The sequence below is a fragment of the Phocoena sinus genome, chromosome 21 (genome assembly GCF_008692025.1).
Source record: "Phocoena sinus isolate mPhoSin1 chromosome 21, mPhoSin1.pri, whole genome shotgun sequence".
NCBI classification, from domain to species: domain Eukaryota; kingdom Metazoa; phylum Chordata; class Mammalia; order Artiodactyla; family Phocoenidae; genus Phocoena; species Phocoena sinus.
Window position 1 is genome coordinate 17997501 of NC_045783.1, and position 18582 is coordinate 18016082.

Sequence of the window (18582 nt, forward strand, 5' to 3'; positions counted from 1 at the left end):
ATCTAAGCTGGTAGGAGAAGCTGAGACACAATCTCACCATAAACCCCACCCTCAGCAGGACAACCCACAAGCTGGAGAAAACTCAAAACCCACAGCTTTTCTCTGGGGAGTTAAGGGTTGAGTTTGAACCTGAGAGACAAGCCCCCAAACATCTAGCTCTGAAGACCAAAAGAGCTCATGTCCCCGAGACGCGAACTAAGAAACAATTCTTACAGGGCTCGTACTCTTGGACTCCCCTGCCTTAGGGCCAAATGCAGAAGAGGACCTGACTTAATGTGAAAGAGGCTCACTTGCCAATCTTAAGCATCAGCTCCAGGCAGCAGGCATCTAACTTAACACACATCTAGGGGTCCACTGAGATACTTTCTGGGGATGGTGGCTGGTGGGCGACATCTTGTTTCCCATCTGCTGTGCTCCAGAGACCCAGTACCACCCAGAGGGAGCTCCTATATGCATCTGGTGCTCTGGTTTCTGCAGCTCCTGCACAGGGAACATCCCTTGATTGCTTGACTCTGGATGCCAGGCAGGCTAATGTTCCTGGGTCTCTCAGGATTGTAACCATCAGAGAGAAGGTTCTTGGTAGACTATGACCCCCAGGACACTGCACAGACAGCAGACAGAAGCAACCCCCAGTCTTTCTGTGAACGAGGCCTATGTGCTTGTCCAGGGGCTTTGACATTGAGGCACCCACGGAGATGCTCTCAGGGAATGGAGGCCAGTGGACGTCATCTCCGCACTCTCCCTCTGCCTCACTCCAGCTCACCAGTATCTTAGAGAAAGGAGCTTATACCCTTGTTTTTGCAGTGGCAACCAGAGGACACCACAACATTGTCTGAATCTGACAGCCAGCTGGGCTCACACTCACAGAAATGGAGAACAAATTCTTAATCAGCTACCCCCCCAGGGGAACAGCATGAGACAACAGGAGCTCAGTCTTTCTGCTGAAAGAGGCCTATTAGCTTATTATCATAGCTATAGCCTGAGGGGCAGGCTTCTAATTAAACACAACTCTAAGGACTGAATGTAATCCTTCCACAGACTCCAGAGGGCGGGCTCTACTATCTTTGTGCTCTCCCTCTGCACGTTCCGGAATGCCAGCATGTCTTGCAGGGGAGATCTTACGTGTGTTTGGTGTCCCAGTTTTGTATTTGGTGCTCTGGTTTTTGTGGCTGCCAACCAGGGAATGCCCCTTACTTACCTAGCTCTGGTGGCCAGGGGGGCTGACATTCCTGGGTCCCATGAGACTGTAACAGTTGTAGACAGTTCTTGGCAGGCTACCACACCAGGGCACTGCAGATAGCACACTTAAACACACCCACAGTCTTAATGTGAAACAGGCCTATTTGCTTATCCTGAAGCTTCAGTCTGAGGGGTGGGCTTCAGGCTTGGAATCCATGCATGTGAAGGCCTACGGAAGTGCCTTCAGGGAACAGGCCAATGGACACCATGTTTTCATTCTCATCACCTGGCTTAGGTGGCTAGCAGGACTTAATAAGCTTGTGGTCCCACAGAACTGTATATATTTGCATACATTAAAAGCTGCCACCTGAGGGTCTTGCTTCCAATCAGCCTAAATCTAGGTATGGATACCCTCCCCTGTGGGGCAACGACAGGTCTTGACACACGCTTAATTCCTGGGAGCTATTAAAAAAATAATAGGTTGCTTGGACAATCACAAAGGCTTGAGAGACAGTCAAGAGCCAGGGTAGGGTTGAATGATAAGGTTCATCTCCTAGTCCTGTCCTCAAAACTGGGAGAGGTAACTGTTTTATCTTACACAGAGTCAAGCAAAAAGAAGAAACAAAGAAATATGTTCCAAATAAAAGTACAGGATAAAACCTTAGAAAAAAAACCTTAATGAAATGAAATGAAGATACATAATTTACCTGATAAAGAGTTCAGAGTAAAGGTCATAAAAATGCTCCCTGAACATAGAAAGAACCTCAACAAAGAGAAAGAAAATACAAGAAAGAAGCAAAGCTGGAGAATACAACAACTGAACTGAAAAATATACTATAGAGGGACTCAATAGCAGACTGGATGAAGCAGAGTGAGAAATGGAATATTTCCTGCCATATCAGTAAACAAAGGATGTCACACTCATCAGCCAGAAGAAATGATCAGTGAACTCAAGACAGGGCAGTGGAACTCACAAAATCAGAGCAGAGAAAAAAAGGAAAAAAAGTGAAGATAGCTTAAGGAACTTACGGTTTGTATTATAGGGGTACCAGCAGGAGAAGAGACAGAGAAAGGGGCAGAAAACTTATCTGAAGAAATAATGGCTGAAAACTTCTCTAACGTAGGAAAGGAAACTGGCATCCAGATCCAGGAAAGCCAGGAAGTCCCAAACAAGATGAACCAAGACACATTTTTTTTTTTTTTTTTTTTTGGCGGGTACGTGGGCCTCTCACTGTTGTGGCCTCTCCCGCTGCGGAGCACAGGCTCCAGACGCGCAGGCTCAGCGGCCATGGCTCACGGGCCCAGCCGCTCCGCGGCATGTGGGATCCTCCCGGACCAGGGCACGAACCTGTGTCCCCTGCATCGGCAGGCGGACTCTTAACCACTGTGCCACCGGGGGAGCCCCAAGACACATTTTAATTAAAATGTCAAAAGTTAAAGACAAGGCAAGGATCTTAAAAGCAGCAAGAGAAAAACAACTTGTTAGGTACAAGGGAACCCCCATAAAACTACCAGCAGGTTTTTCAGCTGAAACTTTGCAGGCCAGAAGGCAGGGGAATGACATATTTAGAGTACCAAAAGAAAAACACTTTCAAGAATACTCTACATAGCAAAGTTCTCATTCAGAATTGAAGCAGAGGTAGAGTTTTCCAGACAAGCAAAAGCCAAAGGAGTTATCACCACTAAACCAACCTTACAAGAAATGTTAAAGGGACTTCTTTATGCTGATATTACATGCAAATAGAAACCAAAAGAAAGCTGGGGTAGCTATACTTATATCAGACAAAACAGACTTTAAAACAAAGACTGTAATAAGAGACAAAGAAGAGCGTTACATAATGGTAAAGGGGTCAATCCAACGAGAGGATATAACAATTATAAATATTTATGCACCCAAGAGAGGAGCACCTAAATATATAAAGCAAATATAAACAGACCTAAAAGGATAAATAGAGAGCAATAAAATAAGAATAGGGGACTTGGGACTTCCCTGGTGGTGCAGTGGTTAAGAATCTGCCTGCCAGTGCAGGGGACACGGGTTCGATCCCTGATCCAGGAAGATCTCACATGCCGAGGAGCAACTAAGCCTGTGCGCCACAACTACTGAGCCTGTGCTCTAGAGCCCACATGCCACAACTACCGAAGCCTGCGTGCCTAGAGCCCGTGCTCCGCAATAGAAGCCACTGCAATGAGAAGCCCACACACTGCAACAAAGACCCAATGTGGCCAGAAATAAATACATACATACATTTATTTAAAAAAAAATAGGGGACTTTAATACCTCACTTATAAAACTAAACAAATGGGACTACATCAAACTAAAAAGCTTCTGCACAGCAAAGGAAACCATCAACAAAATGAAAAGGTAACCTACGGAATGGGAGAAAATATTTGCAAACCATCTATCTGACAAGGGATTAATATCCAAAATATATAAAGAACCCATACAACTCAACAGCAAAAAAACAAATAATATGATTTAAAAATGGGAATCTGAATAGATATTTTTCCAAAGAAGACATACAGATGGCCAACAGGTACAAGAAAAGATGCTAATTCTTTGATAATTAGATTACTATCAAACTTGTTGGAATGACTATTATCAAAAAGATAAGAAATAACAAGCATTGGTGAGACTATGGAGAAAAGTGAATGCTTGTACACTGCTGGTAGAAATGTAAATTGGTATAGCCACTATGGTAAACAGGATGGAGGCTCCTCAAAATAGAACTACCATATGATCCAGCAATTCCACTTCTGGGTATTTATGTGAAGAAAATGAAGATACTAACTGAAAAAGATGTCTGCTCCCCTATGTTCATTGCAGCATTATTTACAATAGACAAGAGATGGAAACAACCTAGTGTCCATCAGTAGATGATTAAAGAAAAGGTGGTGTATATATATACCGAAATATTATTCAGCCATAAAAACAAAGAAAATCTTGCCATTCAAAACAATATGGATGTACCCTGAGGGTATTATACTATGTGAAATACGTCAGACAGAGAAAGGCAGATACCATATGCTCTCATTTATGTGTAGAATTTAAAAATGAAAAACAAAAACAAAAAACACTAAGCTCATAAATACAGAAAAGAGATTGGTGTTTGCCAGAGGCAGGTGATGGGCAGCGGTAGGCAAAATGTGTGAACATGGTCAAAAGGTACAGACTTTCAGTTATAAAATAAATAAGTCATGGGGAGGTAATATACAGCATCATTATGGTTAATAATACTATACTACATATTTGAAAGCTGCTAAGAGTAAATCTTAAACATTCTCATCACAAGAAAAAATTTTGTAACTATGTATGGCGATGGGTGTTAACTAGACTTATCGTGATCATTTTGTAATATAAATTACTATTGAATCATTCTGTTGTACACGTTACATGTCAATTATACCTAAAAAAGATATTTTACATTTAACTTTTTTTTTCTTTTAGAGCAGTTCAAAGAGAACCACACTCTAAAATAATTAGTGTAATTTAGGCCGAAATGCAGATGAGAATTATCTAAATACCAATACTTAAATTAATATAGTTAAGTTTAAATGGGTCAGTCACTCTTGTATAAAAGATTAAAAGACTTTTTAAAAAAATAGAATACTAAATACTTTACTTTGTATTTGTGGTATAATAAGAAACATATTTGTCTTTGACCAGGTTCTAGACAAAGTGCTCCTAAAATCCTGGTAAGTTTCTACATGATAGGACCCTTGTTTGTTATTAGTAACATCTGAGTTTATGCTAATGAGGTGACTTAGGCTGAGTCCCTATATAGTCTGAGGACGGGGTTGGTCACCAAAAAGACCAACTGACAGAAAGTTGGAACTTTCAGCCCCACCCATCGATCTCAGGGAAGATGGGGGCTGCTGAATAAGCTCTAAAAAACCCTTGAACAATAAGATTTGACAAGCTTCTTGTTGATGAATGTATCCATATGGTAGGAGGGTGGTGCACCCCAGTTCATGGGGACAAAAGCTCCTGTGCTTGCAGCTCTTGCCCTGCCCTATGTACCTCTTCATCTGGCTATTCATCTATATCCTTTATAATATCCTTTATAATCAACTAGTAAACATAAGTAAATTTATTTTGGAGTTCCATGAGCCACTTAACAAATTACTCAAACCTGAGGTGGAGGTCATGGGAACCTGTGATTTATAGCACAGGTAACTAACTATACATTTTCAATTGGTATGTGAAATGGAGCAGCCTGTGAGACTGAGCCCCTAATCTGTGGGATCTGACGCCATCTCCTGGTGGATAGCATCAGAATTAAGTTAAATTCATAGGAAACAGTCAGTGTCTGGTGAGAACTGGAGAATTACTTGGTGGTGTTGGAAAAAAAAAACGGGTATCAGAGTACTGAAATGTTCCATAATATATCAAGCTTAAACAATTTTTTTGAACGGGAGTGCTATTGTTTCATGACATAATTTAATGTCATATTTCATGACATAATAAGTTAACATAAATTGGAATTGTGTTGGAAGAAAACATTTATCACAGATTTTGAAATTATAATACTAAAGCTAATATGGAAAAATAAATAAGAATATAGAGAAAAGTACCTGAAAAATGAGGGTAAAGAGAGATTAACCCTGCCATATAGCAAAACACATTAGAAAACCTTAATAATTAAAAAAAAAAAAAAAAAAACCACAAAACTTTTTTAAAGCATAACACTGGCAATGGATAGGTAGATCAATGGAACTGAATACAAAATCCAGAAAAATCCCAAAGATATATGGCAATTAAGATATAATAAAAAGAATCTCAAATTAGTAAAAAAAAAAAAAAAAAAAAAACGGAGCCAAGCCCTCATATCTATAATAAAATAAAAACCAAATGTAACAAATTTAAAATGTTTTTTGGATTTTTTTTTTTAAATCTTAAAAGAACTAGAAGAAATCACTGGGAAATTAAAAACTTGGGGTGGTAAAGGACTTTCTGTGATCCCAAATTCAAAAGTCATAAGACAAAATAATGATAAATCCCATGACATAAAAAACAAAACACAACAAAACAACAACAAAAAAACCCTCTACATGACAAAGTCCATTATAAAGACAAATAACAAATTGGGGGAAAACATCTGAAACATGTCATAGGAAAATGGATAATTTCTCTAATATATAAAGAATTTCTCCAAATTAATAAAAGACTAACAACCCAATAGCAAAATGGAGAATAGGACAGAATACACAGGTTCAAGGAAAGGAAAAAAAAAATCTCTAAATCATAGGAAAAAACTGTCAACTTCACTGTAAGATAAATACAAATAAAGTTATACTAACACATTTTCCGCTTATAAATTAGCAAAGATCCATTTTGATAATTTACTATGTCAGCAAAGGGAATAAGCATTGCGTACAGGAGTAGAAATTGGTACAAGTTACTCTGTAGGGCAATCCTGCAGTATTAGTCAAAATTATAAACATGTATACCACTTTGAGACTGTATCTAACAAATAAAATTACACTTGGGTAAAATATTACTTTTAATGTTATTCACTGCATCACTGAGGGCAAAGAAGGATGGGCCTTTCAGGAAAGATTGGAAACAACAAAAATGTCCATTAATAGGAGTTTTGTTAACTTATGCTATATCCATAAAACAAGTACTTTGTGGTCGTAAAGAATGAGGAAGTGCTTTAGTAACCAACATGGAAAGCTCTCTGAACCATACCATTTAGTGAGGGGAAAAAAAAAAAAAAGGGCAAGGGAATAGTTTGCTACCATTTGTGTGAAAAAAGAGGGAATAATACTATGTGTACATACTTCCTTGTATATGCATAAAATATCTCAGGAATTCTATACATATGCACCCAAATGAAAAACTCTGGATACCAATAAGAAGAAAAAGTAAACTGCAAGGGAAAAGGTGGAAGGAGACTTTTCGCCCCATACCCTTTTACAGTTTAAAAATTTTTGAGCCAAGTGAATATATGATTGAAAAAATTAAGTTTAAAAAAGTTCTCTAAAAAGTTTGTTTATTTCAAAGTATGGCTCACCTTTATCTTAAAGCTTTAGTTTTATGTAAAGGTATATTATTAGCAGGTATGTAAATATAACATAAGTTATTTAGAAAGAATATGTTCAATGTGAGGGAATATTTGTACTATCCTTGAAATAGTCTTACTAATTTGGAACCAGTCAGCTTTATTTTAATCTCAGTAGCGGGTACAACCTATAAAATAATCTAAGAAATGTATCAAACTTGCTTTTTAACAATGTGTACTGTATCACAGTTGTTGGCTTATATCTTCAAATAAGGTGAATGAGGTATATTTAACTCTTTCCTGACAGAAGATAGGAAATACAGTTTTTAGATAAAGAATATCAGTGAGGTTTATGACTCTAGGACAAAGACACAGGAGGGCAAAGATGATGGCTGGGGCTGATACACCCAATGAATGGGATAATCTAGCCTAAGCAGATTTCCAGGCAGTGTTAAAGATGTCACCTGACTTCTGAACAAGAAAAAGTTCTTGGAAATTAAGTAGAAGAACTGGGTAATTAAGCCAAGAGATATTACAGGAAAAGGAAGTAAAGATTGTATGAAGTTGTATCATCATGCAATTTCAGAATATCTGATATAAAAAGTTACAAAGGATCAGGGACTTCCCTGTGGCACAGTGGTTAAGAATCTGCCTGCCAATGCAGACAGGGGACACGAGTTCAAGCCCTGGTCCGGGAAGAGCCCACATGCCGTGGAGCAACTAAGCCCATGCTCCACAACTACTGAGCCTGCACTCTAGAGCCTGTGAGCCACAACTGAGCCCACGCACCACAACTACTGAAGCCCGTGTGCCTAGAGCCCGTGCTCCGCAACAAGAGAAGCCACTGCAATGAGAAACCCGCGCACTGCAATGAAGAGTAACCCCCACTCACCGCAACTAGAGAAAGCCTGCGTGCAGCAATGAAGACCCAACGCAGCCAAAAATAAATAAATAAAATAAATAAATTAAAAAAAGAAAAAAACATTACAAAGGATAGAAATCAAAATGGCACTGGACATCTTGGCAACAGAAGCCTATGTATAGACAAAAGAGGAATGCCTTCAAAATTCTCAGTGGAAAACCACTTCAACATAGAATTTGAACTCGACCAACTTTTAAGTGTGAGGTATATTAAAGACATTTGCAGGTAAAAAAAAAAAAAAAAAAAGTCTCAAAATTATTCTTCCAAGCACCTTGTGGCATACTGTATTTTCCAAACGTGGCCATAGCACTATTTCTGGTCCCATATACTCTTCTAGAACCTTGCCACTCCACCATGAAGAGGAAGAGCCTGTTTTCTTCCCCTTGAGTCTGATCAGAACTTCTTGATTGCCTCAACAAACTGAATGAAGCAGAACAAACTGAATGACTTCAGTAGCTATGTCAGAGAAGGCGAATATGACTTTCTCATAACTCGTTCAGGATGTTTACCCCAGGAGCCCAGCCATTATGATGTGAGGAAGCCCAGGCTGCATCTAGGTATTCTAGTTGACTTCCCCAGGTAAGGCCTCTGATGAGAGCCCACTGATGACGAGTAGAGCAGACAAGAGCTTTCCCTGATGAACCGTTCCTGAATTAAAGATCAGTGAGCAAAATAAATGTGTTCATTGTTTTAAGCCATGCCAGCTGATGCAGAAGGTGGAGCACAAACAAGCTCTATTAGTCCCTAACCAAATTGCAGATTCACAAGGAAAATAAATGTTGTCATTATTTTAACCACAAGTTTTAGGATAATTTGTTATTCATCCTTAGTAACTGGAACATGCCGTTGCTTAGGAAGCTATAGGGAGGCAGTAATGCAAGAAACTAGGAAATAGCCTGAGAAAGAAAAAAACTTAGGATGCAGGAAAAGGAGAATCCAACACAGGAGAGTGGGAAAGGGAAATCCCAGGATGACAGCTTTATAGCAGTTGTAGAGTAACTAATTCAGAATGGAGGGGGAAAATGGAGCAATGTCTGCAAAGAGAAAATACCAGAACCTAGAGATTACCTGACAGGTTTGATGATGTGAAAAAATGATTTGAAAGGTATTTTTCAGAGCTGCTAAAAGATGTGGAAAATTAAGAAGATCAAAGAAAATAAAACCAATGGAAAAATGGAGTAATTAATAACTCCAGAGAAAAGTAAAAAGTTATACCATCAGGGAAATATAATCATTATAAAGTACGAGGCTCAGCAGCAAGGAATATTCAGAGTCAATGTAATGAAAGTACCAAACATGAGTTTAAGTAAAAATCAAAAATTTCTCAGAGGATGAGGGAAAAGGAAGGTTTGTGAAATAAAATCCTCATCAATCCGTAATAGGAAGTCAATAGATAGTATCTAAAATGAAAGAATCAAGAGATAGCAGTATGTATACATTATTCAGAAAGATGAAGGTAAACATTAGAGAAGCAGCTTAAAAAAGAAAAACACAGTTGCCTCTGAAAAGTATGAATGTATCTGTGTGTGAAGGTGGGGATGTGGAAAACAGAGGATTGCCTTTTAACATTATCTGAATTTTTAAACTATATTTTGATTACTTAGATCAAAAGTAAATAAATGTATATACAAACTCTTTCAATATAAACATACTTACTATGGGAATGCTGTTGAAGCAGGAGCTAAAGCTGGAGGATTCTTCCAAAACTCATCCAACAGACTCTGAATAATTTTCCCAAGATCTGAGTGCATTGTAAACTAAAAGTAACAGTAATACACGGTGATCAAATTCATCTTCAGAAAAAGATTATAAAGTCTCATTAGGATAATTTAACTGTAAAACTCAATCTTAAATCCACTTTTGCAAGTCAAGAATTAAATGAAAAGCAAAGGATATTATGTCAATTGAACATATCAGCAATCCACAACTTACAATATTTTCTTATAGAATCAATACCATAAATGAGGTTAAGTTTATTTAGTCAATAATGGAGCTGAAATATTTCCACATTTCACTATTGACAATAATTTGAAGGTTCAAAGGTAAATACTGAGTACATTTAAATTACCGTCCTTCACATTGATCAATCATATATATATGTATATATATCCTAAGAAATTTAAGGCATATTTGAATTTTATCCCTTCCTAACCACTATAAAAGATCTACTATGAACCAAAGTTCTTAACATCAACAGGTCCTCACCACTGAAAAACAAATAACGTTCAAATCAGGATTATCTATTAAATACAGGGAACATTTTTGAAATAAATTATACCATATACATACATTGTTTACTAATGGAGAGGTAACATACACTCCTTGTTTATCCACTAAGTGATGTCGTATTGGTGGATAAACACTGATCACTGGTTTTTCCTGAGGAAATTGTGGAGGAAGCAATCTGGTAAAGGTAGAACAGATTAAAAAACAAAAACAAAGACAACAAATGTGATATTATACAGTCATAATCCTAAAACAAAATTACTTAAAAGCAAATAAAATTTTCGTACTTTCATTTGGATTACTCAGTAATTAGTGCTCTACTATGGTTGTTGAGTTGATTGAAAGTATACAAAAAGACACACTTTGGCAACAAGACTATAAAGTAATTCAGTATAGTAAAACCCTCTTAATGTGGAATAAGGATACCGTGAATTATAGACTATTCTTCACACCACGCCAATTAATTGCTTTCAAACACAATATACCAAACTATCCAAAATCTCAGCTAAAATTAGACCAGGCATTTTTATCAGGTGAACCCTAATTTAACCCAGTCTGGCTACTTAGTGGACCACAGGTTCTGGCCATATACTTTTCTTATGGCTTTCCTACTTTTGAAATACTGCCAACAATTATTTCATTATATGCTGAATTTTTTAAAGAGTTGAGTGGATAAAATGGGAAGTGCTAGGATTGGAACAGTGTAGCTATCATCATGCCTTGGTTCTATAGGGCTCTCTTCTAAATGTCTCAATTAACATATCTCTCCCAACTTTGAAGTCAATCACACGGTTTCAAGTATATAACAGTAAATTCTCAATACAAAAAATAAAGAGTAAAAACCTTAACCTTTTTTGAGCTACTACAAATTTAAAATTAGGGAGTAAAGTCTTTAAAAATGAGAGTTTACTGGACATGGAACCGTTTTCCAAATCTCTAAAAACTCAGACCAGTATGTCCCTTTAAATTGCCACTCTGTTCCCCTTCTGGCTCAGAAAACTATGTGTTGGCAACACTGTCAAGAAGAAAACTGGGTCCTTGTTGGCTTCTCCTACTTAGCTCTACCTAAGGCATGTGATTAGAGATAAAACTACTTCATTTATATAGTTGAAGATGTTAAACTAGTTTGGTAAAAAAAGGCAATGTAATGTGTGGCCTTTGGACCCCAACCAATCTGAGTTTCTCTCCCCACTATGCTATTCACTACCTATTTGTTCCAATTTGCAGGGCTATTGTGATGATTCAGAAACTCCCATATATCAAGATAACACAGCATAATAGTTGTCACTGTTATATAGTCATGCTTTAATCCACTCATTCAACTAGGATTTAACAAGGCCTCCTATGTGCAGGCACCACGCTAGGCAATAAGGATAGGAAGATGAACAAGTATGGTTCCTATCTTCAAGTTGAATGCCTTTTTACCTCACCCAAACACTCACTCTAGTGGCTAGCCACCTGATGCAATCTGAGGTAATAACTTAATTCCTTCATGCTAAAGACTAATAACTGCACTTAAGGCTAAATGAGTACTTCAGCAATCACTTTGTCCAACCTTTCCTCTTTATAACTTAATAACCTCATGATTACATTTTCAACTTTTAATTTTTTTCTTTAAAAATAATTAGCAGATCAAATTCAGTCTTGAACTTTCTGGTTGATGTAGTTTATCTGTTGCCGAAAACTAGAATATTTTCACTTATTTCTGATGTAAAAGTGTCTATATCTCTAATGGTTTTCCACATATGATCCCTTTGAGTGTTTGTCATTATCATTCTTACTCTTTCAGTCTACCTCCAGCTTAGACTTTAGTGCAAAACAATAAAAACGATTACGTCTTTTTACTACATTTCCTCTTTTACAGTTTCTTACAGCAGTATCTATTACAATGATGACTTAAAAATTTTTTTATTTCACAAAATTTTAAGTTTAATAAACTATAGTTACTAGAGAGGGAGATAAATACTAGAAAGGGAATAAATTCACTTTTAAACAGTTTACTTCTAATAATAGCTAAGAAAATAATAAAAAGATTTTAAAGTCCTATTACATGAAAAAATAGGATACAATTCTACTCACATATTAATGTTAATTGTCAGGTTGTTTACGGTGAATGGCAACCTGTATTCCACATCTTTCTGTATTTCAGCTATACTGTAGGAGAAAATTTGAGAAAAAAAATTTATCTAAAGTTATAAAAACCATTAATGTTAAAAACAAATGTTAAATATTTTTAGAGTCTACTAAAACTACTTTATTTTAATAATAGAATTTAGATGGCCAATATAACTTGTATCTTGAGGGTAAAATGATCATGTTTATCGAATAAGCAGGCAATACTATTCTGAGATATGGGCGGGGTCGTTGCTGAGAGGGGGAGTTAGATGGTGAGGTAAAGAGACAAAAAAACTCTTATATTAGTGCTAGATCGATTTACTATCACTTTATCTAATTCATCCTCAGGAGAAGCAGTTGTCAGCCCTCTAGTTAGAACAAGTCAGCAAGACATCTGGGTTCTGATTATAATTCTGCTATTGCCCAGCTGTATAGATAGCTGGGGAAGCCTGGGCCTTAAGAGCTTAAACTTAGAAGTCTGGATGAGATGTCTCCTACAGTCTTATGATAGAGACCGCTGGCTGCTTTCCGAAACCAAATATCCCCCTTCTTCCTAAATAAGAGAAGCCTGATTTTATTCTGAGTAGCAATGTTCTAACTTTTCTTGCAGCAAGTTGTTGCTGTAGACTTAAGTTCCAGTCGATAAAACATAGAAAAGTTGTGAGGTGGAATTTCCAGGAAAGCATCTTAAAAGGGAACAAAAAAACTGGTATGAGTCCATTTTCCCTTCCAGCCTGGCCCTGATAGCTGAACTTCTAACAGCCATACTGGACCAGGAGTGACCCTGAGAACGGGAGCCATACACTAGGGAGAGCTCAGCAGGAAGATGTAGCTTGGGTCCTTGATGGCTATGGAATTGTCAAACTGAATTTCTTGTATGTAGAGAAAAAGAAACTTTTATCACATTTAAGTTACTATTTTGGGAGTCTTTGTTACTAGCAGCTGAATATAAATGCCAACTAGTATAAATCCCATATACTTTAACGTTCTACATTCAGAATTTATTTTTAATTGCAGGCATGCAATTATTACAGTTATAATCTACCAACCAAATCTCTTGGGGGATCACTTGGAATGCTAACCAACATTCATAATCTTTCCAAAGAGAAAAATGTTAAGTAGTATTAATGAGTTAACACTGAAAGGAAGCCTAATATCCAAACAGACGTGAAACTTTTTCAAGCATAAATACCTTTGAAAGATCTAGCAATTACGTAATTTACTTTTCTTTTGGTTGCTTCAATTAGTAGCTTTAGAAAACCTCTTATTTTCCTCATTTTCTTTTTTGGACTACGACTTTTTTTTGCCTTCTAATAAAAATCTAGCCTCTCAAATATGTAAATTTTAGGTAGCTTGAAAGGTTCTAAAGTGTTGGGATGGAGTTATGGAGAAATCATAGATGTCTCCTCTGACATCCCATGAAATGAGGTTATGACTGAAGAGAAGAAATGGTTGAGAAAAGACTCAAGAAGATATTCAATATTAGGACTAACACAATTTTTATGAAAGTTTCTCTTTGGAGATCACGTTTGGACTAGGATACCAACAGCCTTCTCAGCTGTATAAACATTATGTAATCAATAAAATGACTTAAGTTTTTTATTCCTCTTTGTTATCTTAGGACCCTAAGGTGTCCAATGCTTTAAGGGAATACTGATCACAAAAGCATCCACCAGTTCAAAGCCAAGCGGAGCATCTTAGTGATTAAGAGCACAACCTCTTAATCTATGCTTCCTGGGATCAAATCCTCTACCATTCACTTGTGTGATCATGGACAACTTATTTAACCTGTCTAAGCCTTATCTCTCAAATGGTAAACGCAGATGTTAAAAATACCCATCTACCTAAAAGAACTGTTAGATTAAGTGAGATAATGCATGCAAAGCCCTCCCCACATAATACCATAATTGTTCAATATGTTAGCTATTATTAAATAAGCATTTAGAACACACATCTAAATTGGAGCCTGTCGAAATTTGTAATACTAAACTTTTAACTCATTTTTTCAGATACTGTATTTTTATAGAAAACAAAGTGAATTTGATTAAGATGATTTTTACTTAAATCATTGGCTAGAAGTGTTCAATTCACTGTTCCCATAATTATGTTCTTGACATTTATTAAAATTTTTGACAAGTTTCCTCCACAAATGAGGTATCAAAAATAACTAAAGGTAATATTTGTAACATTAATGAGAGCTAAACCGTCATTAACAAATTCCAAAACAACAGGTTAATCATGGCAATTGATGGGGTTCAGGACACGCTACCCCTAAATGTGGCACCTTGGCATCTTGAATATTTTAAGTTGAAGGAGTCTGAGAAAATAGAAACAGGAAGGTTACTCTGACCTTCTCCCCCCTCACCCTTCTTCCCTGAAACAGGTCATAAAACCTCATTGAGAGGTGCCCTCCCCATGCCAAGAGGAAAGGAGCACCCTTATCTCAGAAGACATAGGGACACCAAGAAGAATCCTAACAAACCGGCCTTGCTATGTCATCTTTGTACCTGCAACCACACGCCCCTGCCCCATTTACTACAATTACAAGCATACTTCACTTTATTGTGCTTCATAGATATTGCCTTTTTCTTTTCTTTTCCCTTTTTTTTTTTTTTTTTTTTTTTTTTACAAATTCAAGGATGGTGGCAATCCTGCATAGAGAAAGTCTATTGGTGCCATTCTTCCAATATCATTTGCTCGCTTCATGTTTCTGTGTCACATACTGGTAATTCTTGCAATATTTTAAACCCTCCACCAGCAGAAAGATTGCGACTTGCTGAAAGCTCAGATAACAGCATTTTTTAGCAATAAAGTATTTTTAATTAAAATATATACATTGTTTTTTAGATATAATGCTATTGCACACTTAATAGACTACAGTATAGTGTAAACATAACTTTTATATGCACTGGGAAACCAAAAAATTCATGTGACATGCTTTACTGCAATATTTGCTTTATTGAGGTGGTCTGGCACTGAACCCGCAATATCTCTAAGATGTGCCTCATACCCCTTAAGCCATCATATTCCTCCACAACTGTCCACTCTTCATCAAACCCAGCATAAAATACTCAGGTCTGTTTCTTTGGGTCTTCATTTCCTTTTGAAGGCCCCCTGATACGTAAAACTCACATTAATTAAATTTCTATGCTTTTCTCCTGTTAATCTGTCTTTGTCAGTTTAATTTTCAGACCCAGCCAGGGACCCTAAGAGCATCAAGGAAAGCTTTTTCCTCCTCTACACTAGCTGTGTTAGACAGAACGGCAGATATTTGTCCTACTTAATTAAAACAAGAATCATTCCCTGAATTTTTATCACAAATTTATTTTGAAGTTTTTGCTATTTTCAAATAACTTTAAAAAAGTTATTCCAAAAATAATTCATTCTCATTAGAAAAAAAATTATTTTTCCAAATCAGCAAATGTTATTTTACAATATTTTTAAATGGCTGCATAAAGTTCTAGTATATTGTTTAAACTACTCCATACTATTAGATATTGAAACTGAGCAGGACCCTGTGGGGCTCCTGGGCATGGAAGCCTTTCTGTGTCCTCCGTTTCTTGTTTGTAGGGAATACACTGAATACACTCCAGCCTCCATTACCTTCCCTGAATTCTAAAGGGCAGATTCGAACAGCTGCTAATCAGGGAAGGGAGGGGATGCAGAGACAAGGGAGGAGACCACCTGAGGCCAAATTAAAGGAGTTCAGGCCCTGCACACACCCTGATCCTTATTAGCAACTCCGCCCTTGAACCACTGCTATAAAACTCACCAAATCCTTGAACCACTGCTATAAAACTCACCAAATCCTCCCAGGCCGGGATAGTTTCTCAGGGCACGAGCCTGTTGTGTGCCCGTTTGCCTGGCAAAGCAATGGAGCTATTCTTTTCTACTTCTTCCGAAACTCTGTCTCCGAGATTTGATTTGGCACTGGTGCACAGAGGCTGAGTTTTTGGCATCAATATTTAGATTGTTGCCAAGTTTTACTACTATAAACCATACTTTGATAAACATTCTTACAGTCATATAGCCATATCTTTATGCTGACAGGTAAGTACTCTTTGGATGTAAACACACACACTTTGAAGTAATACTGTAATCACACCAGAGAAAATTTAAATAGCCTTCCATTAATAATTTTATTTCCTAGGTTCTCTGAGAGCAGTGAATTACTATGGCTTTACTTCAGTGGCTCTGGATCTGTTCAGGACTAAAGAAAGCTGAAACAACAGAAAACTTTGTCAGCATGTGTCACTAACTGGCATCCACATTTCTTTAATAGTCCCTAAAACTGTAAACAAGCAGACCTTGAAATGCAAGAGAGGCACTAGTTATGGTTAAAAGATTCCTTTTATAGAACAATCATTTATCTCCTTACTTAGTATTTTGTGTAAACTTGTATTTTGTAAGTAAGATTAGGTTCAACTGAACAACTACCATATATCCAGCATCTTCCAAGGAAATGGAAATAGTGTGGTCTTTGCTCTGATGGGGCACAGCACATCAAGTGACTGAAAAAGAGCAATTCAAGATACTGATTTCATGCATCTCTGGCAGTGCTGGGTAGCTCAAGGGAGGGTTTTTAAGTGATCCCTTCCAATAAAGGGTTTAGATGCTTCAAGACAGTAGATGAAGGTTAGACAATTTCCCTTTCCCATCCCATTTTCTCCAGGAAATATCGAAACTGACTTTTAAAAAGCAAATCTGTAACAGTGCTGGAAAGCAAATAGTACCATAAACTGACAAGAAGTTTTGAGGAATCTTAGAAAGATAAAAAAAGATGGGATTAGATTTAAGGAAAAGATCAGCGTTAAAAAAAATAAAGAAAATAAATACAGGAACTAGTGACGACCCAAAACATAAGACCAAAGCAAAGTAGGAGCAGTCTGAAGGTCCTCCAAGCCCTTGAACCGATTCAACGCAAACCAGAGTGTGGAGGGTAGGGCAGGAGCGCCTCTCAGGGTAGACAGTGCGGGGACACGTGGACCAGCAAGAAGCTAGAGCACTCTCCTGGTGCCCCGCTTGTTCCAACCAGAGGACAGCAGTAATATCTGCCCCCTGAACAACACGGGGATGTAGCCTCTAAGGTAGCAGTGCCTTAGGAAGCTACTGACTCCCAGGAAGCCTCCATTTCCAAAAGACAGCTAACAGCTTGGCCCATAACAAAGAGAGTCATTCTTTTTCACCTATCACCTGAGGCAGGGTATGATAAACAGAATTAAATATCTACAAACAAGTCAACCAGGAATCTCAAATACAGAAAAGGTTTGAACAAAACAAAACCACGCAAAGCGTGCACCAAACTCAACAAGCCCCAAACACAAAACTTCAAGGAAACAGAGTTAAATGAGCAAACAGAAGACTATCAATTTGTATAATACCCTCAGAGGAACAAAAGAAAATAGCCCTTGTGTTACCGAGTCCAAGCTTGAGCTCCTCGCTGCACGACAAGCCAATATATTGAGAGACGAGTTGTTGGGGTAAGGAATAGCGACTTCATTTGGAAGACCAGCAGATCAAGAAGATGGTAGACTCGTGCCCCCAAAGAACCATTGTGCCTCAGTCAGAATTCGGGCTTCTTTTATACTAAAAGGGGAGGGAGTAAGGCCAAACATTTCCAGTTTCCAGTCAGCCTCCCAACGGGATGTGTTAATTTCTTCCTCCCTGCAGTCATTCACAGGTGGGCCTGCTCAGGAGCTAAACAAAGGTATTTTAGCTTAATGCTCTTTACCTGGGAGGCAGGGTTCCCAGATATGGGCCATGATGTATAATTGAAGCTAATAGGCAACATCCCTTTAGTAATTAACTTGTAATAGAATACAAAGGTTCTTTCTTATTAACATTTGCATTCTCTCTCTCTCACACACACACACTCACACACACACACAGACACACACACACACACACACACACACACACACACACGCTGATATGAAAATGAATAATTAAGAAACTGGAAATTTAAAATAAATAGCTAAATAGCTCCAATAGATGGTTCAGTGCTCTGCTTGGAAGATGCTTCATACTGTATCCTTCTCTTGGAGAATATTGATGCACTTTAGCATATTAAAGGCTTTTAGAAATTCTAGAGTACTCGATTTTGTTTTCTATGTCTGTTTGACATGGACCACTTAT

At 37.5% G+C, this 18582-nt stretch overlaps 1 protein-coding gene across 2 annotated transcripts in view; it reads right to left on the minus strand.

Annotated features, from left to right (window-relative positions):
* Positions 1–18582, minus strand: part of VPS37A (VPS37A subunit of ESCRT-I) — a 38500-nt gene that overhangs the window by 13202 nt on the left and 6716 nt on the right. The window contains exons 1-4 of one of the 2 annotated variants that reach the window (XM_032618520.1): positions 17865–18143; positions 12412–12486; positions 10396–10510; positions 9763–9863 (exon numbers count right to left, since the gene is read on the minus strand). In XM_032618520.1, the coding sequence (XP_032474411.1) occupies positions 9763–9863; positions 10396–10510; positions 12412–12486; positions 17865–17947 (374 nt within the window). In that variant the 5' untranslated portion in view covers positions 17948–18143. Of the gene's footprint in view, positions 1–9762; positions 9864–10395; positions 10511–12411; positions 12487–17864; positions 18144–18582 lie in introns of those variants that run through there. The other variant, XM_032618519.1, reaches the window with a different exon arrangement.